Source organism: Alosa pseudoharengus, unplaced genomic scaffold (genome assembly GCF_046254945.1).
Source record: "Alosa pseudoharengus isolate Yale_2024_CS ecotype anadromous, Long Island Sound unplaced genomic scaffold, YU_APseudo_1.1 YU_APseudo_1.1_scf_12, whole genome shotgun sequence".
Taxonomy (NCBI): domain Eukaryota; kingdom Metazoa; phylum Chordata; class Actinopteri; order Clupeiformes; family Clupeidae; genus Alosa; species Alosa pseudoharengus.
In genome coordinates, this window is record NW_027468587.1 from 2,292,792 (window position 1) to 2,313,111 (window position 20,320).

General features: G+C 47.5%; 1 protein-coding gene across 1 annotated transcript; it reads left to right on the forward strand.

Annotated features, from left to right (window-relative positions):
• The first annotated feature begins 1,174 nt into the window (after positions 1-1,174).
• Positions 1,175-20,286, forward strand: arhgef5 (Rho guanine nucleotide exchange factor (GEF) 5). Its single transcript, XM_076279720.1, has 15 exons — positions 1,175-1,824; positions 2,938-6,025; positions 8,221-8,269; positions 8,820-8,875; positions 9,413-9,798; positions 10,313-10,473; positions 11,678-11,830; positions 12,328-12,457; positions 12,589-12,663; positions 12,754-12,843; positions 13,415-13,557; positions 17,307-17,450; positions 17,774-17,844; positions 18,220-18,324; positions 19,252-20,286. Exons 2-15 carry the CDS (start codon positions 2,959-2,961, stop codon positions 19,392-19,394), a joined length of 4,773 nt encoding a protein of 1,590 aa, XP_076135835.1. The 5' UTR covers positions 1,175-1,824; positions 2,938-2,958; the 3' UTR covers positions 19,395-20,286.
• The last annotated feature ends 34 nt before the right edge of the window (positions 20,287-20,320 follow it).

Here is a 20,320-nt window from a genome sequence, read left to right on the forward strand (position 1 = left end):
CAAACCTTGCTGCAGCTTTATATTCAGGGCCATATGTTCCAGTGTTTACAAAATGTTCTTACACGTGTAATCCCACTCCCCCCCTAATATTACACCTTCACAATTAATACATAAATATGGCATCACCATTTGTACCATTTTAACATTGCACCCAACACAACATGTTTCATGAAATGCATGCAAGTCTCACAGTAATGTGTCCCATTTATGGCCTTACACCAAACAACTTTGACAAGATTTGGGAAAGATTCTTGAAAGGTTGTAGTCTTTTGAGTAATGCTTGAATGGGGGGGGGGGGGGCATTCGTTTAAAGACTCTTTTAAGAATCTTTCCCAAATCTTGTCAAAGTTGTTTGGTGTAAGGAGGCCATTAGGTGTGTCTGCCACCCTTTGAAATGGTGCGAGCTCACCACTCACAGCTGAACACTCTTTTGTATGGGAATGAGAAGTAATTAGGACCTGATCGCTTCAACACATATCTGGCTTAAACCAGTTCCGCCCAGTTTAAATATCTGTTTTTTTGTTATTTCATTTTTTTCACTGCCTCTTTCTTGGTTTAAAACTGATGTTATGACAGGGTTGCCTTTTCAGGATTTATATTTACAAATACACTAAAAGCTACATTGCAAAATGAATCCAGGCACATTTCATAATGTAGACTATTTTAAGGCTAATGGTTACATCACATGATTGCCTATTAAATTACACTGTCAGTCGTCAGGGATTAAGTATTTTTTCTCTGTTCCACATCCTGACTGATAAATTGAGAAAGTTCAAAGGAAGAATTTACCCTAAGAGGCATGACTCACAATGCCTACTAAGGTCTGTGTGCTATATTGCTTGTCCAAGCCCAGCTTGGGGAAAGACAGTCTTATTATCTTAAATCTGAGGACTCCTAGTTTTTTCCCCAGAATGTGTTTTTCTGAGAATGCTGTTAGTGTTTTATTACCTTCTGGCTGCAGGCAGGGTCACTGTGTGTGTGTGTTAACCCATATGTGTGACAGGCTATGCCTCCCCTCCCCCCTCTTTCAAACAGCACACCAGATACAGATCCACATACTGCCTTTTTACCTGTCTGAGCTTGGAGACACACCCAAGACATTTTCAGCAGCCAATCACAGTGTTGGACAAAGAAGAGGTAGTCTTCCTGTTTCGGTGTGAGAGTGAACAACCAGGACTAAAGCAGAAAGGGAGCAACAGAGAGAGAGAGAGAGTTCTGGCGCAATCTCAGATCAACACTAACTAAACACCACAGGGTCGAGTGGAGAGAGGAGGAGGGGGAGACTGTTTAAAGAAAACTGCCTTCACGATGAGATGTACTCGACTGTGAAACAATACTGAGCGGAGAGAGAGAGAGAGAGACAGAGAAGGAGAGAGAGAGAGAGAGAAGCAAGGAGAGGAGGGGTGAGATAAGTGTCAATCTGTTCAGACTTGTTTGGGAATTTGAGGAGGGAGGTAGGAGGGGGGCCAAACCAAAAGGGAGAAAAAGAGAAGAGAGAGAGAGAGAGAAAAGTGAGGCAGGGAGGAACGGAGAGGGGAGAGGCTCTTGTGGTGGTGTAAACATTTGTTTCTTTGGAGTTAGAATTTGTGCAAACAAGTCTTGGCTTGGGCAAGGCACTGGATGAAAGTTTCGAACGAAACAGGCAAACGCACCTTGGCGTGGAGACGAGAGGCTGGCCTCTGAGCACTCACTGCGGAAAGCAAGACAGATATGTGGAATGTGTGTGTATTGTGCAACTCCTGCTAGCCTCTGAGAAATCTTCTGAGACAGAGGAGCGACACAGCGGTGTGGGAGAGACGTGATCTGCCCAAATACCAAACTCAGGTGAGTTCTCTGCTCAGCTAGACTGCCTTTTCCCCCCTCCACCTCTACTAACCACTAAATTACACATACTGTCCACAACTATCGGTTACCACAACTATCAGGTTACCAGTGGTGACACTGAGATTTGCTACTGTCATTAATGACCAGTGAGCGTGGCTTTCACACTCAGTGACCCTTTTTCCTGTTTAAAGTGGTTTAATGTGACAAAATCTGGTCATACATGTCTGTTTCCTGTGATTCACCAAGTTGGGTGTCAGTCCACCATGTTGTAATAGTCTCCTTCTCTCTCTCTCTCTCCCTCTCTCTCTCTCTCTCTCTCTCTCTCCCCCTGTTAGGCCCTGTGTATTACCGCTTGCATTCTTCACTTGCAAGCATATTTAGATTTAGTTCAACAGCCATTTTAGGACTGTTCCTTTCACATTGTTGAGGGGATTTGTTAAATGGGAGGGAGAATGAATTCAGTGAACTTGTGTGAATACACAAAACTGAACTGGAAAGACAGTGTTAGAAATCTGTGCAGTGAATTTGTTATCCTTAACATCAGTTTGGTATGTGACAGGAAATGATGTCATATGCAGGTATGCAGGTCGTATAGTTCATGCACAAGTTGAGGCTCTTGCAGCTTGGTGTCTGTTATCAGGTTTCTCATATTTTGTTTAAATTGATTTTTGCTATTAAAAGTTTGACTTATATCAGTCATTTAAATAAGCCCCATTAGCCAATAAATGTGTCAATTTGCATTTTTCCTATAATCCACAAAGTTGTTGCATGATGTAGTCACTGTTTTCATAAAAGTTCCATGCCATGGCATTTTTTGGCTAGGAAAGCATAACAGACAGTGCAGTTTTCCTTGCAAGGCACATGCCTTTAGCTGATGGTAAGGAAGATGACCTGTCGAGAGTGGAAAAATGGCCTTTGGCCACATTTCAGCTGCAAACTGAATGATCTTAAGACTCATTTAAAACATTAATAAATCTCTAAAGGACATGGAGCTCCCTGTCATTTTGTCACCATTTTGTTGAGCCAAATGCAATAAGAAGGATAAGGTGTTCTTCTTATGGCTTGACCTGAGAAAAAGCAGTTAATTAATGGCATGCTTTTCTGCCACCACAGGTTTAAGGAAAGTATGTAGCCATGGAAACCAGACGCACCAACTTGACTCACGCGGACACGCTGCGAATAGCAGAGCGGGGAGGACGCGAGGTCAGCCCACACGCCACATGGAGGAGAGAGAATGACGCGGGCCGGCCAAGCGAAAGGCCAAGGGACCCAGAACCAGACGGCCGGGGCTGGAACAGAGAGAGAGAGCTGAGCTTCACCACCTTCAAGGGACGAGGGGGAGAGGCAGAGAGAGACCCACGCAGAGAGCAACGGACACCCAAGCGTCCCAACGGCAGATTGCTGTCCATGCTGGAGTCAGTTCCAGTGGTGGACTTGGAGGGAGAGAGGGCGAAAGGAGACACCTTCCCCAGGATGAGGAAGCCCAGCCGAGAGCCGAACAGAAGAGCCAACATCATCCCGGAGCACGAGAGGAAGAGGAGAGACTGGGAGGTGGAGAGGAAGAGGAGAGACTGGGAGGTGGAGAGGGGCACAGGCACAAGCCAAGAGCGCCAGGCAAGGACGGGGCGTGGAGGGGAGCGCAGCAGAGAAGGGGACCGAGAGATGGCCCAGCAGAGGGACAAGGACATCCAGAGGTACCGGGAGGATGAGAGGCGGAGGAAGAGGGAGAGAGGGCAGCTGATAGAGGACTGGAAGCAGAACGTGCAGAGAAGCTTGGAGAGGGAGGAGAGGAGGGAATATGACCCCAGCGACCAAGAGAGGAGGCGTGAGCGCAACCCCGAGGGCAATGACCCACGTGGACCACGGGAGATGGAACGAGAGAGAGGAAGACCAAGAGCGAGTGACCGAGCAAATCGCTCTTACTCTCCCCAACGACAGAGAGCGACGGTGGAAGAGAGTGGGATGGACAGGCCAAGAGGGGGTAACAAGGACGGGAAGGAATACATGAGAGAGGGACGGAGGGATGCAAGGAGCGAGGGAGAGAGTGATGGGGGCAATAGAGGGAACGTTAGGGCAAGAGTGGAATACACAGCGACTCTGCAACACAAGCACAGCAGGAGCGAGGGAGACAACGAAGGAGATGAGAGGAGAGAAAGAGAGAGACAGAGACAGAGAGATAGAGAGAGGGAGAGAGAGAGAGATAGAGAGAGGGAGAGAGAGAGAGAGACGGGCAGAAATAGGGACGGGTATTACGATCGGGACAGACCGAGAGAGCGAGGGAGGGACACAGACAGAGTTGTGGACAAGCGGAGGGATGAATTTAGTGACCCGCTGCGCAGGGGGAGGGATGAATTTAGTGACCCGCTGCGCAGGGGGAGGGATGACCAGAGTGGCAGAGAAAGGGAGGCTGGCCGACCGTACCCACGAGATGAACACGTGGGCCGACGCAGAGAGGGCGAGCGCCCTGCGGAGAGGGAGGGGGAGCAGAGGAGGCTGAGAGAGAGGGCAAGGGAAGGGGGGGGGGGAGGGAGTCCATCACCAAGGAGTGCCCAGTTTAGAACCCAGCCGAGTAGTGACCAGCTCAGGGCTCAGTCATTGGCCCCGAGTAGTGACCAGCTCAGGGTGCAGTCACGGGCCTCAAGCAGTGGGGAGTGGATGTCAGGCGGGAGTGACCTGGAGAACGAGCGCCGGAGGAGAGAAGCAAGGGACTGCAACGAAGGCCGAGAGACCGGACAGGAGGGCACTCCAGAGCGAGAGAGGAGGAGGCCAAGAGAGCCAGTCCAGGGAGAACACAAGAGGCCTGAGAGCCAGGCCACAACGGCACAGGAGGGAGAGAGGAGGAGTGTGACCGGTCAAGATGAGAGAGAGAGAAAGAAAGAAATGGACAAGATGGGAGCTGACCGGGACGAGCGGGCAGGCGAGAGGCCAGAGGGGAGGACCATGAGGAGAATGTGGCTGGTGCCAGGCTCCGACAGAACAAGAGCCTTGCGGGAGTCTTCGCAAGAGGAGGAGCTGCTCGTGAGCATGAGCGAGGCGGCAGTCAGAGAGCCAGAGGCGGCTAGCCAGGGCCCGCAGGACAAGTACCGCATGCTGGAGAGAGCCGGAGAGTTTGCAGGGAACCGCGGCCGAGATGGGGGGGGGCCTGGGGAGGGAGGGGGCTCCGAGTCAGGGAGCACGGACGAGAGGGAGGCCAACGTAACGGAGGAGAGCGACCGAGAGAGGGAGGAGGGGAGCGAAGGGCTGAGCGACGGAGAGGTCCTAGGCGTGTGGCGGACGTCGCCTTCTGTGGAGGACGGCTTTGTGACCGTCTCCAGCGGAGGGGAGGAGGACGAGGACAATTTCGAGGACTGCAAGGAATTCTGGGATGGCGGGGTCCGAGATGATGCCACCAGGCAGTCGCAGAGAGGTCATGAGAGACAGAGAGGGGGAGAGACAGGGGACGTCACGAGGACAACGTCAGACAGAGACAAGGCTGGCACCGTCTTCTGTGTGGTTGGAAACAAACTGCCCAGAAAAGAGTTGCACAGTCGAAGGGCCTACCTTGATCTGGATAACCTCGAATCAATGCCTGCTGTTCGGACTGACTACTCTAAACTCAAGTACAGCAACCGTAGGTCTCTTGACCTCACTGGGGACGGAAAACCCAAACAGGAACCCACTCTGTCCAAAGACAGGGATCAGGACGATGGGGCTGAATCACCAAACACGCAAGACGCAGAGAAGGAGCCGGAGAGACAATCACTCTCTAATGAGCATGTGCAGGAGGAGGTGACCGCATCATCAGATGACCAAATCAACGCAAACTCCTGCCCAGAGCCCACTGCACACCCACCTGTGGGCACAGACGAGCCTGGTGGGCTGGAGGATTATGGGTACGCCGTTATAAAAGACGGGAGACAGGAGGCGGGACCCCCCGCGGAGCAGCCCAGTGGGGATGGAGAGATCTGGGCTACAGAGCAGGAGATGAAGCGCCACTCCCAGGCGCCGCACCTCAAGTGGGCCAACAGCGTGGTGCGAGAGATCCTCGGCTACACCGATGACCCAGGGTTAGAGGGGGCGTCCGAGGCTCGGACTAAGAGGCCCGCCGATCCAAACCAGGCGTCCGAGGGCCTACCGGCACCGGGGCCGATGCCAGTCTACGTCACAGTCCAGAAGAGACCAGAAGCACGGGACTCAGACTCTGAGCCACAGCCGCCCCTAGGTGAGGAGGAGGAGGAGGAGGAAGAGCCGGCACGCTGGGAGGAGCCGAGAGGTAGCGTGGTGCATGCTGGGAGCTTAACACAAGTGGACGTGCATGCGGACATGGAGGCAGAGCTGCATGGTGAGAGTGAGACACACTTGCATGGAGAGGATGACACGCGCGCGATCGCTGCGGAGACTGACGCACAGACAGGGGCGGGACACAGACACAGACACAGACACATAGAGGTGGAGGAAGATGAAAAGGCACGTGAGGAAGAGGTGGGTGCAGGGGATGGAGAGGGGTCAGGGCAAGAGGCAAACACCGACTCCGAAGCCAAGTCGCCCGAGGCGCCGTCACAGTCCCGTGACTCATCCGTGGAGAGGGAGGGGGGCGTGGCGGAGGCAGGGGGAGGGGAGAAGGAGGGGGGCGTGGCAGGGGGAGGGGGAGGGGAGAAGGAGGGGGTCGTGGCAGGGGGAGGGGGAGGGGAGAAGGAGGGGGGCGTGGCGGAGGCAGGGGGAGGGGAGAGGGAGGGGGGCGTGGTAGGGGGAGGGGGAGGGGAGAGGGAGGGGGGCGTGGCGGAGATTAAGAAGGGGGAGAAATGTGTGATACTGAGCACCAACAGCTTTCGGGATCTGGGCACAGAAGCGCGGCTGAGGAGGAGGGGGATCCGCAAGACGGAGAAGAAAGAGAGACGAGAGGAGGAGGAAGAGGAGGAGGAGGAGGGAGAAGGAGGAGAAGTGAGTAGAGACCGCAGGACCAGAGTGTTCGCCTCAGGTAAGACAGATGGACACAGACAGTGTGACTATAAACACCTAGTGCTGTATGCTGTTGCTGTATGTCGGTGAAAAGGGGGCGGGGGGGGGGGGGGCAATTCTGAGGTCACTGATCTGGTCAGCTTTTTCACGGTTTCGATGGTCAGATCTGCAAGTGCTTTGTAGCAAATTGGTTGATCTCATGAGGCCCTGTGGTCGAGTCTCGCTTGGAGCACGGGCCACATCATGAGAAGCCAGTTCCAGTTGGAGCATTATGTTTTTGCTCCAACACCAATGAGCTGCTACCCAAAGAGGATGCACTGTCTGACACCACTCAACATGCTAACATGTTACCTGGTTACATGCTAACTGGAGTCTTGGCCATGTTTAGGCAATTTTGTGCAGTGTTCTGGCCTGAACCACAGACCTAGATGGTGTTATGGTTTTGAGTTTATAAGCATATAAGCCTGGTAATAGTGTGTAAGCAACTGAGACAAAACATATGTAGGCTAAGGTGTCAGGACAGAAAGTGGCAGTAAGCAATACAAGTCTGTCACTGTCTCCAAACTAGACTGACAGGTAGGCCATAAAGTCTGGACAGTAATCATCTAGCAAGTAAAAGTGACCACCTGTTGCATAACTATAAAGTTGTATGTTGTTTATTGTCTATATTTTAATTGTGTGTCCTGCCACAGTAAGGGTTAGTTGAAATAATGTAGGTGTATGCTGTTGCGAAAGAGGATATTTTCTAGACAGTCTCACATAGTTGGATTGAGTAAGGCTGGAATTCCCTGTGGTGGGAGGCGTGGCTGTGAAGTCAGAGAGGAGGATCGCGACAGGCAGGTGTAGAGTAGCTCACACGCACTCAGACTCCGACTGAATGGAAGCTCTTCTCGGAATACCCCGGATCAGAGAGGCATGGAGCCTTTTAAACAGTTTAACCGGAAGTTTGGACAAAACGCCCACACACACACACAAACACACACACACACACACACAGCAAGAGAGAAAGATAGACAGAACTGGGGCTCATAACAGTGTTGCCTCGCACTTGTTTCTGAGCCGTGATGGTGTTGCTCTGCTTTACGCTGTATTCTGGGTCGAGGGATGTGGTCTGGTTTTCGGTGTGAGTTAGTACACACGCATGTATTTATTTCACTTTTACCTGGACCTGTGGCTAACCGCATTCTTCTTTTCTGTGTATTTGTGAGTGAGTGTGACCATATACTGTTATTTGCTCCTTTATATGTCCAACACTATGCATGTGTGACTCTCTGGTGTGATGATAATCTTGTCTGCTGGCACTATGTGTCTATGAGACACTTGCCAGCCTTACTGTGTGTATATAAGTGTCACTACATGAATGTGTGATAACTGGATCATGAACGTGTGATAACTGTATGGGAGTTGTCCTGACTTGTAACACTGAGTACCCATGTGTCTGTGTGTGCACCTTTACAGAGGAGGAAAACGATGACATGCGATTCAGCTGGAACGAGGTAGAACTAAGGTAAGAAGAACTACTGAAGACACCTCTTGTCAATCAATACAAGTCAGGCAAGCTTGTTCAAAGATGAGAAGAACTTTACCTTAAATGAATGTTTCTCAAAATGTATCTAAAATGAATGTATAATGATAAAGTAACGGTATCATTTCGGGTCACTGTGTCATTAAACTGTATGACTTTCTAAAACTATGAATAGAGCAACGGTTAACGGGAAATAAGGTGTTCCATTTCCAGCAACAGGCTGTAAAGCACCCCCCCCACTGAAGGGTTCCGCTTGTGTGTGACTTAGTGTATCCTGTGCATTCCTGAACATGGAGGGCATGGAGCTTTTGCCTGCCTGTAACAGGCGCATGTGTTTAGATAACATCAGCAATTCCTGTACCATCTGGTGCGGGCTTTAGGCTTTTATAACAAGAGCACGTAAAAAGATTTCAGCATTGACCTTTAACATACATTTTGTTTTTCTTCATACATGTCTCTCTCTCTCTTTCTCTCTCTCTCTCTTTCTCTCTCTCACACACACACATTCTTTCCTCTTTCTCCACCCCCTCAGGAAAGTGGTGGACTCCATTGGGAGGACGACGAAGAAAAGGAACTCTAAATTCTTCAGTAGGTGTCCTCCCCCCCACGCCACATCACTTCCCCTTTTCCACCTGTGTCACTTGTTCTCCTGCAGTCCAATTACAATTAATCAGCTGTTACTAAGTGCACTGGAGGCCCACTGTGACTCTGATTGAGCCCAGTTCTGTAGAAGGGAGCAGGATGTTCTGTGGAAGAGTGTGGCTCAGCCACAACATGGTGAGACGCAAGCTGCTTTCTGAAAAACTGCTCGGGGCCTTTGGACAGGTTACGGCAGGCAGCCCAATGCCTGTGGAAAAAAACAGCTGCTGTTGCTTATTTATCATTTCAAACAAGTACGCAGGGGGAGGAATTTGTCTAATGACATCCCTTTTGCTCTACTTTGGAAGTGCAATTTTATTTTAAGTTTTCTTGTTGTGCAACTCCCAACATCCCCCAAACGTTGTCTTTGCCTCTCCTTCGTTTTTTCGCTTAACGTTCGTTTAACGTTCGTTTTTTACTTATTTCTAGATTTGCCTTTCCCAGTGACATGCTTCAGTGTTGTCTTTTTTCTCTTCCCCCTCTCAGACTCCCAGCTCTATCAGCAGTACAGCGAGGTGGTGTTGAACCGGGAGATCCTGCGGCAGTCTGATGCCGACACGCTCTCTGTGGTCGAGGACCTTCTCCCCACCCACCCGGCATCACCATGCGTGCCCACCGCGGGCGCCACCGTCCAGCCCAGCCCTGCCCAGAGGCCCCTGCCCCCCATACCGCCCCCCCCGCACCCCCTCCCCTCATCGGGCGCCCTCTCCGGTGGGGCGTCCACGCTGACCGTGCCCCAACTGCCCCCCCGGCCCCCATCGCCCCGAGTGTCCATCTCCAGCCAGACGCAGTCCCTTTGGCAGGAGCTGCCCAGCGTCAGGAACAGCATTGAGCTGGAGGAGATGAGCGAAGACCAGAGGAGGCTGCAGGAGGTACAAAACTACATTTCCCATCAACCCCCTCTCCAACCATGGATGTGGATGGACATAAGTGTGCATTGGTATTTGTGGGCATTTGAGGAATGTGTTCTTTTTTAAAGGTCTTAGGGGAACCGTAGTCCCCAAATGTTACATAAAACTTTCTCTACCGGGCTGATTTGGTCAAGAACACCACAGTTAAGGAGCAGCAGTGCCTCTTTACATTAGGTTCCTATAGGCACAAGCAAATTTCAAATGAGGACTAACATTCAAGCTACATTGCAAAGGAGACCTTAGGATAACAATAAATACTACTTTTACAATCACATGAATAGTGGAGGAGTTTAAGTGCCAGTTGGAATGTAATCAGAGAGAAGGAGAAGGTAGAAGAAGTAGTTTGCGCTCCCGTAATATGTTTAACATGTGAGCAAATGTGCTGGGATCCTAGGTATTTGGGGGGTGTTAGTGTTGAGTGGTTTGTTTTTGTGTTTGGACATGATCTCACCCTACCACATGCTGTGACTGACAGGTCCGATTTGAGGTGGTGACCAGCGAGGCCTCCTACAGCCGCAGTCTTGACATTGTGGTCGAGCACTTTGTCAAGTGCAAAGACCTGGAGAGCTTTCTCACAGGCCAGGATCGGAACTGGCTCTTCTCTCGACTCGTTGATGTCCGGGCCATCAGTCATAGGTTAGTGAAGCACATCATAGTTAGTCAGATCCCTAAGATCCTCAGGTAAAGGGCTCCTTGCCCCCACTCTTTGGAATTCCCTGCCTCCTGAACTAGGGACTGCTCCAACAGTGTATTCTTTTCAAATCAGATTAAAAACTTATTCTCACAAGCTTTTAATTAGGCTTATAAGTATAAAGTATAAGTATATATACTCTTGATCCCGTGAGGGGAAATTTGGTCTCTGCATTTATCCCAATCCGTGAATTAGTGAAACACACTCAGCACACAGTGAACACACAGTGAGGTGAAGCACACACTAATCCCGGCGCAGTGAGCTGCCTGCTACAACAGCGGCGCTCGGGGAGCAGTGAGGGGTTAGGTGCCTTGCTCAAGGGCACTTCAGTCGTGCCTACTGGTCGGGGTTCGAACCGGCAACCCTCCGGTTAAAAGTCCGAAGCGCTAACCAGTAGGCCACGGCTTAAGTAATTTAATTGTTTAATTATAATTTATTTTTTTTAAATATATTTTATTATTTATTATTATTGATCATTTCATTATTTTACAATTATTTTCCATTTTTTAATTCACTTTTATTCATTTGTTATTATATGTATTTTAATGTCAATTTAATCTTTATTGTTTGGTCATGTCTTGTCATGTCAATCTAATCTTTATTGTTTGGTCATGTCTTGTCATGTCAATCTAATCTTTATTGTTTGGTCATGTCTTGTTGGTTGTGTCCCTTTATTTTGGAGCACATTGGGTCTGTGCTTGTCACATGAAATGTGCTATATAAATAAAGTTGATTTAATTAGATTTGATCTGGATTGAGAGGATCAGACCTTGGGCACTATGTGTTAATGATCCCCCTCCTGTTGTGTGCTACTGATTTCTCAGTTACTGTGTGTGCTAATGTGCTAACGAGATAATATTATGGTAAAAGGAAAATCAATTTTCTGTTGATCTTGGATAAGCTTTCATCTCCTCCATTGAGCCAGACCCAAGGTCTGAGAGGAGCTGTTTGCGTTGCTGAATCACATTGTGTTCTTTTGTGTGCGTGGCTGTTAATCTCCTCCACCAAATAAGAATGAAGTGAAATCAATAAAATGGTCAATTCACCTTATATGCCTTCAGTGAGTTTGCACAAATATTGATAAGCTTACACCCCTTGCACAATGTGCTGATTTGTTTGACGTTTCTTCGTTTCCATGGTGACGTGCAGTTTCCTGACCAAGCTGGAGGAGCGGGTGGAGAACAACACGCTGCACTTTGACGTGTGTGACATCATCACGCGGCACTGCCAGATGTTCCGCATGGTGTATGTGCCGTACCTCACCAACCAGTCGTACCAGGACAAGACCTACCAGCGCCTCATGTGAGTACTGCACGTCTGCTCCAGCGGCGCTCACATCGATTCTCACTGACGTCCACCTACCTCTAACACGTTACCAAAAGTAACCAAAATCTGCCCATGCAGTGCTTCTCAAGCCCGCCTCATTAACACACACACACACACACACACACACATACACACCACAACACCACCCCCGCCACACCCACTCAAATGTTCTATTCTCTCTAACCTTGAATCAGGTTGTGTTAATCACAAACACTGTGCTCAGTGGTATTTGGATGGCAAACATACACATACACACACACCCCCGCCAGGTTGTGTTGATCACAGGCACTAATGATGTGCTCAGTGGTATTGGGACCAGGGAAGGAAGGCAAACATGCAGTACAGCAGCAGGAATGAGGATCTCTGCTCTATGCTCAGTTTAATGTAATAGAGTTAAATAAAGCTGAGAAGAATGAGTTTAGATGTGTGCATACCCAACTAGTTACCTCTCTCTCTCTCGTGTTGTTGGTCAGGGATGAGAACCCGAGCTTCAAGCGCTGTGTGGAGAAGCTGGAACGCAGCCCGGTGTGCCAGAGACTCCCCCTCCGCTCCTTCCTGATCCTCCCCTTCCAGCGCATCACCCGCCTCAAACTCCTGGTGCAGGTACACCCAGCTTTCTCCTGCACATAACCTCCTCTTCTCTCCGCCGTATAACGGCCCTCCTTTGAAACGCAGGGAAGGTCCTTGGCATCTCTTCGGTGTTTGTACTGATCTTCTGATTTCTTTTCCTCTAGAATATTGTGAAAAGAACGGCTCCTAAGTCAGACGACGAAGCGCAAGCCATTAAAGCCATGAAGCTTTTGGAGAAGGTGAGAATCACACATTTCACCATTTCAACCTCCGGACAAAATTCTTTAACCCTGTCAAATAACACTCTTCCTGAATGCACCTTGTTGCAGATGATTCAGGACAGCAATGAGAGCATTACACAGATGAAGAGTATTGAGTCACTGGTATCTCTTAGCGCCAAGGTGGACTTTGAATGCAAGGTGAGTCCTAAAACTAGTGAAAGAGAAATAAACAAACTGTTTCATCTGATTACCTGATTTGATTTTTTTTTTATCCATCAAACAATTGAAAACTATATTGGGCTGTAATGAAAGTTAAAGGAACCATATGTAAGATTGTGGCCAAAACTGGTACTGCAATCACTTTCAAAGTACTGTAGAGCGGTGTATCCCCTCTCCCTCCCCCCTGACTTGAGGTTGCCAACCCGGATGCTGAAACACTACTGACTTCGTGATTACTAGATAGGTGGAGGGTGGCGCATCAGGCCAAAACACAACATGACATGACAAAACACAACATCAACATCAGTTGAGGGCTGCAACTTCACTTTTTAAATGACAATATCCTGGCCGTACTACTGTTGTCAGTGATATACGTATTTGAAATGAACATGATTTCTTAATGTCTAGTGACATTTCAGGGCCATTTTATGATTAATTGAAATACATTTCTTACATACGGTTCCTTTAAGACATAATGTTGATATATGTGGTTGTAGGTTACTCATTTAGAGTAGTGTTGATGTTGTTTTGTTAATTGTTTGTTTGTCAGACCTTGCCACTGATCAGTCAGTCCAGGCGGATGGTCAGGGAGGGCATGGTGACAGAGCTGATGGATTTCTCCATGAAGGAGACGGAGCGTAGTGTCTACATTCATCTCTTCAATGATTACCTGCTGCTCTCCCTGCCCAAAGAGTGAGTAGAACACACACACACACACATACACACACACACACAAAACAACTACAGCGGTAAACATTATTTGTGAATTAGATAGATAGATAGATACTTTATTGATCCCCAGGGGAAATTCAAGATGTCGTAATCATTGTTATAAAAGACAACATGACAAATCTCAAACTCTGGGATTCTTTCCCTTTAAACACCAGTGGTGTTTTCATTTGGTTAAAGACTACAGAAAACTCACCATGAGCATTTCAATTTGTCTTACATTGTGTAATGGATTACGCATTTTTTAGGCTAAAACATTTTATGTTAGCCTAGAAATCTAGACGCACCCTAGCAGCGGCAAATTAATTTGCTCAGCCTGTACGTCTAGTATCAAACCATAGGGATTTCTATTGGCTGACGCCGTGGACGTCATCCAATCACAGCGCTCTATTTTGTTAGAGAGTCTTAAGGCGGGCTTAACAGGATAACGACAGTCCTGCGACAGTGAACAACAAGGAAGGTGGCTATGGCGAACGAAGAGCGGTTGTTTGAATCGGCGTTGGCGTCAACTTTTGAGGAGTTGAGCAACACAATGCATTTAAGTCATTCCTTTCGAAGAAGGATGTATTTGCCGTTTTGCCGACCGGATACGGATATGGTCGTAGCGCTGGCCTATTGCATGCCTAGGCAGTTTAAAAGACAATTCTCTGCCCGCCCCTTGGATTAAGCGAGGTGAATGGTTCGATTCCAGACTATACATTTCAATGATAGGATGGCCCGCCAGGCAAATTTTATGTCACTTACTGCAAACATCACCTAACCAACCACTAGCAGTGTTGCCACAGTTACCTTGAAAAAATAATCTGATTACTGATTACTCCTTTAAAAAGTAACTTAGTTACTTTACTGATTACTTGATTTTAAAAGTAACTAAGTTAGATTACAAGTTACTTTATTAGTTACTTTCAGCAGCTGCCGACAACACCCCCACCGCCTCAACATAAAAATGATAACCGGTTTTGCCAATACTCACTATACTGGAAGTGCATTTTAACAGTAATGCCAACAACGTATAGCAGACATCCCAACCTAACCTACTTAGATACTAAAAATGCAGATGTTTGTTCAATAATGTCTAGCCAGTACACCAAATAAGGAAGGCCTATTGATAGAAATTGTGATAGTAAAATATGTAGATTTTGGTAGTTTGGCCTTTTCATGTAGCCTTGGCAACTAGCCATCCAGTATAGGCCTGAATATGCAAATTAAATTACACTTCTTAAACTCACCTCAACAAGTCTTTTGCAATCATTTAACCCGCCATGAGCAATGCTAAGTCACTGTTACAAACAGTGCAGTGTGCAATACTATCATTACGTTTTACTCGTATGAGACAATTGGGTACACTTTTGTGTAGTCTGATGTGAAATGGGTCTTAAATGTTCCTTTTTGAGGGGCACTGACTCTGCCATGACGCTCCTGTTCCTAGATACACTAACTGAACTGATTAATTAAGTTCGGGAGAAAAGAGATAAGCCCACCTACACTGAAAACTGATTGGTTGATTTAGCAAAACAGACCAGGATGCTCTCTGTCTTGGATGCGCTTGCAGGCACACACGCACCACTCCTCTCTCTCTCCCTCTCCGTTGTGTGCGCGTTAAACTTAGATGCACACGCGATTTGAAGTCTGGCTTGCGTGCTCTTGTTCGCTCTAGGTTCCGGGAGATTTTATGTAATTTGCGGGCGTCAGGATATCAATATGTGGGAGACTCCCAAAACTTCGGGAGACTTGGGATGTAGCTGGACAGCACTTTGTCGCCAGCACAGAATGTACAACGTACCTTAATGTTGTCATGTTTAGCTGACACAAACTCAAAATAATGACTGTATAGATAAAACGTGCATCTCTCTCCTCCCATGTTGTTTACATTTGTGTCGCTGTGTGGATTTACACGTGAGTTGTCCTCATGCTGAAAAGGTTGGCATAGCCTACATGACGTTAATCGCCGAGACAAGAAGAAAGCAAAGAATATATCTTTTTACTAAGGAAAATGACAAAAATAGTAACGCACAGTGATTTGGATAAGTAACTTTAATATGATTACTGATTTGTAAATAGTAGCGCGTTAGATTACTCCTTACCGAAAAAAGTGGTCAAAATAGACTAACGCGTTACTGGCATCACTGAGCACTAGCTGTCTGTGTCCTGAATATACTGTAGAAAACGCTATCTCTGTGGACACCCCAGGCTCCAAAAACGGCAACAAAAACAACCTGGGCAAACCTAGCCCATAAAAACATAAACTGTTCCAGCAAATCACAGACGAGATGCGCGTTTAGGAGAGTTTCAATTGAACGGGAGCAGCACGGGAGGGAGGGGGAGGAAGTAGCGAGCTAGCTCTCTGTTTTGTTTGAAAGTCAACCGAAGTGACGTTACTCAGCATCGCTTAGAGCACCTTTAAATATGACTATAATGTTTAAAGTGCTTGTTATTGTTCCTTGGGTTAATATAATTTAAGTAAGAGTGGTTAAGTAAGCTGCATCATGCTGTACTTTTTAATTAACGTGTTGAGTAGAGAAAAGTAGTTGTACAATTAGATCAGTATTATGGTGTTGAATTTGTATATGTTATATAAGTTTAAGTTCAACCAGGTCAACCATATTTTGACATATATTTCAAAATTTGACCTATATTTAAAATTCCCACCATTTCTGTTAAAATCATGATCATTCTGTGCTCTCTTCAGCCTGACAATTGTAACCTATAGTCCTAGTGTGGTCAGGTTTTCTGTCTATAGTAAAATTCTGTTAATAGGATGTGTTGAAGTGGTGTAGTTTTAAAATGTAATGTCAAGTTTAGGCTGAACATTACTGAAAAATGTCTAGTCTAGGCAATAATAACAGCATACAGTTATCCAACATAATCAGATATTTTGAGGTATACAGACATGTATGCAGATCATTTCAAGCACTTACTCTGATTGTAAAACTACCCAGTTGAGTTGCCTTTGAAGAAATAATTAAAGGCTCCAAAGCGACATTTCACACCCAGTGATGAATCATTATTGAAAGAGATGTTGCCACAATGGGTTCTACCGCAGTTTGAAGAGGATTTGTGTCTGTGTGAATCACTGTAGTTGTAAACCATTGCTTGTCATGGGAAAAGGAAGGAGAGAAGTGCACTAGTGTGCTGCGGTCACAGATTAGGGCACAGGCGGTTGTGCATGAATCAACAGTTAGGTACAGTTAAAATATTTCTTCATTTCTGTTTGGACGAAAGACATTCCGGAGTGGGGTTATCTCAGAACATCCCTTACTTGACTCGGCCTCCAGCCTCATGGCTTCAGTCAAACCACAGCCATCCTTACCAGCCCCACTGTCGTGTACACTGATTGCTTCATTGGCCTGTTGTTGTGTCTTTAATGGAATTCAGAAGACTGGGAGGAGTCAGTTGAGGTCGAGTCTGAAGAATAACACCTCTGTAGATCAGCAGGGGAAAAAAACAGTAAAAAACAAAACGGTTTGGATTAACATGCTTGTAGAAGTGCCTCTCCACTCCTACTGGTTTGCCATGACTCACATGGACAAGTCTGCCCACATGCTACTGCACAGCCCAGCAGAATGTGAACTGCAGCAAGGTGACTCAGGGCCTTATTGTTCTCTCCTCTCAATTTAGCAGGTTTGTTTTTTCAGAGCAAAGAGCGTCCGTGGTGTGGTCTGCTCGTCAGGTCACCTCACCTAATCTGCTTCTTGTTGTTGATTCTGTACCAGGGGCGGGCGGTTCACTGTGATTGATCATGCTCCCGTGGCCGAGCTGCGCGCAGAAAACTGTCGGGTCAAACTCCACTCGCTGAAGAAGAACGTCTTCCGCCTTTACTTGTCCAGGAAAATGCTGCTGCTGAGGACAGGCACACTGTAAGTGGGGGAGGGGAATGAGTGAGTGCATTCATGTGTGTGTTTATCTATGTACTTTTGATGTTGTTTTTTTAACATTGACTTTGTGACAGAGGTGACCTAAGCTGTTAGTTTTTGTTAATTTTGTTTTATTTCAGTGTATAAATGATGACTTTGTATCCCAGTCCATGCTTACAGTCAGTCTCACACCGATCCAGTTGCTGCAGTCACTGGGATACAAGAAACACATGATAGCTTTGCTTCCTGTTTACTAATAGATAAACTTTTTGTCGTGTGTGTGTGTGTGTGTGTGTGTGTGTGTGTGTGTGTGTGTGTGTGTGTAGGAGTGATAAGTTGCGCTGGATCTCAGCCATTTCCAGCCCCCACCCTGAGGTGGACTTCACAGCAGCCCAGGGTATGTGTCACTCTGCGCTCCTTCCACAGGAAGTTCTGTCGTAAACCAGGCCAGCTCAGCTGGTTCCATTAAAGTGACCGCAGTCAGAGGGAGTGGCGCCCCCTGCTGTTTTATTGGGAATATCGCCTCCAGCCAGCCAGCCAGCCACAAACAGATCAGATGATGCTTCAGACTCCCAGAAGGACATGTGATTAGTAGCATTAGGTGTTTAATCAAGGCTGGAGCGTCACAGACAGAGACTGCGCTCTGAAAGAGAGGGTTGTCTAACCAGAAAGAGATGTTAGGGAAACATGTAGGCTCTTGTTGACAAGACAAAACCCCAAATATTTAAATGTTTCTAATCACGTTTTCTCTCTCTCACACGTACGCAAACAGATTTTCCTCAGATGCAGTGCATACGTGCCTTGGTGGCCCAGCAACCAGACGAGCTCGGCCTGGAGAAAGCTGATGTCCTATTGGTCCATCAGGAGAGCAGTGACGGTAACTACAGTGACTACACTTGAATTTCCCCTTGGGGATCAATAAAGTATCTATCTATCTATCTATCTATCAATCAATCTATCTATCATCAGCCTAGGGTTCACTGAAATCTGTGGACAGAATGTAAATGTAAAAATGTAAATCGTAAATCAGGTTTCTAGGCCAAGTATACTTGTGTATACAAGGAATTTGGTCTCTGCATTTATCCCATCCGTGAATTAGTGAACACACAGAGCACATAGTGAACACACAGTGAGGTGAAGCACACACTAACCCGGAGCAGTGAGCACTTGGGGAGCAGTAAGGGGTTAGGTGCCTTGCTACAGCGGCGCTCGGGGAGCAGTGAGGGGTTAGGTGCCTTGCTCAAGGGGAGCAGTGAGGGGTTAGGAGCCTTGCTCAAGGGGAGCAGTGAGGGGTTAGGAGCCTTGCTCAAGGGGAGCAGTGAGGGGTTAGGTGCCTTGCTCAAGGGGAGCAGTGAGGGGTTAGGAGCCTTGCTCAAGGGGAGCAGTGAGGGGTTAGGTGCCTTGCTCAAGGGGAGCAGTGAGGGGTTAGGTGCCTTGCTCAAGGGCACCTCAGCCGTGGATGTGGGCATGGGAGAGCAGTGCTCCACCCACATTTTTCCTACTGGTTGGGGATCTAACCGGTGTGTGTGTGTGTGTGTGTGTGTGTGCATGCGCGCGCGTGTGTGTGTGTGTGTGTACTACCAGTCAAAAGTTTGGACACAGCTACTCATTTATACAAATTTATATTATAAATATATATACATACAAATGTATATTATAAATATATATACATACAAATATGACTAAAACATTAGTATAAGTATTAGTATTGGGGATCTTAACAGTAAAACTAGTGAGTAACCTGCAGACACAACACACACACACAAACACTGTGTGCTGACCTCTGCCCTCCTCTCTCATGCAGGGTGGGTGGAGGGAACCCGCATGTCGGACAGACACCGAGGATGGGCCCCAAAGTCGCACCTGGAGAGCATCACCAACGAGAAAGCTCGGCAGCGCAACCTTATGGACATTCACAAAATCACCACAGCGACTGCAGCATTATGAGTGTCTACACACACACCCATCTACTGTACAATCAGACAGGCCAACTTCACACCACTGGATTCTCCAAGACGCTGTGTGCCCTGCCCTGCTCGCACACACACAGGTTATGGTCCACTGAGAATAAAGTCAGGGTTGGCTTTTCAGCCCAACTTGGCTTTGCTGGGACCCAGACTACCTGGGCTTGGACATTTGGCTCGCAGAGAGACATGTTTCTTTTTCTTTTTGTCTCTGCAACATCAGCTGGGGGGTGTTGGCGACAAGGCTGTTGGCCGGACGCTAACTCTAGCACCACCTCCTAAGCATGAACTTGTGGCCCGCAAAGCAGAGGCAGCAGCCTGAAACAGAGAGGCCGGACTAGGCTTTGCCTGAATGCGCTCCCTGGCCTTGAGGCCTTGTAACGAGCTCCTGAAAGTCAGATGGCTGTTTACAAATGAAAGGAATTGGGGAAGGGGGCTGCAAAGCTAAGCTTTACTTTTGTGAAATGTGTAACTATGGTTCTTTGGAGTGAACTTTGTACGATATTTCAACTGTTTAGTTTTACTTTTAACAAAACTCTACAAGAGCCACACTGGTCCTGGCGATGGTGTAGCTAAGTGAACGGACCAACAGGTTTAGAGTTCTGTTGAAGCTCTGTACGATGGACCAACAGGTTTAGAGTTCTGTTAAAGCTCTGTACGATGGACCAACAGGTTTAGAGTTCTGTTAAAGCTCTGTACGATGGACCAACAGGTTTACAGTTCTGTTGAAGCTCTGTACGTGTTTGTTATTGAGTTGTAAACTTGCACAGTGCTAGGGCCTATTCTGCACAGGCCGACAGGACTTGCACAATGAAATGGTCATACATCTGTATTCTGTGGCAGTCACGTCCTCAACAAAGTTTCACTGTACACACTTCCAGTCCCAAATCATTTCTAATATTCTTGTGG

Coding starts and splice junctions, on each gene's coding strand:
- arhgef5 (XM_076279720.1), top strand. CDS start 2,959: ATGGAAACCAGACGCACCAACTTGACTCACGCGGACACGCTGCGAATA. Junction 11,831..12,327: donor AAGACCTACCAGCGCCTCAT/GTGAGTACTGCA, acceptor GTTGTTGGTCAG/GGATGAGAACCCGAGCTTCA. Junction 18,325..19,251: donor CCATCAGGAGAGCAGTGACG/GTAACTACAGTG, acceptor TCTCTCATGCAG/GGTGGGTGGAGGGAACCCGC.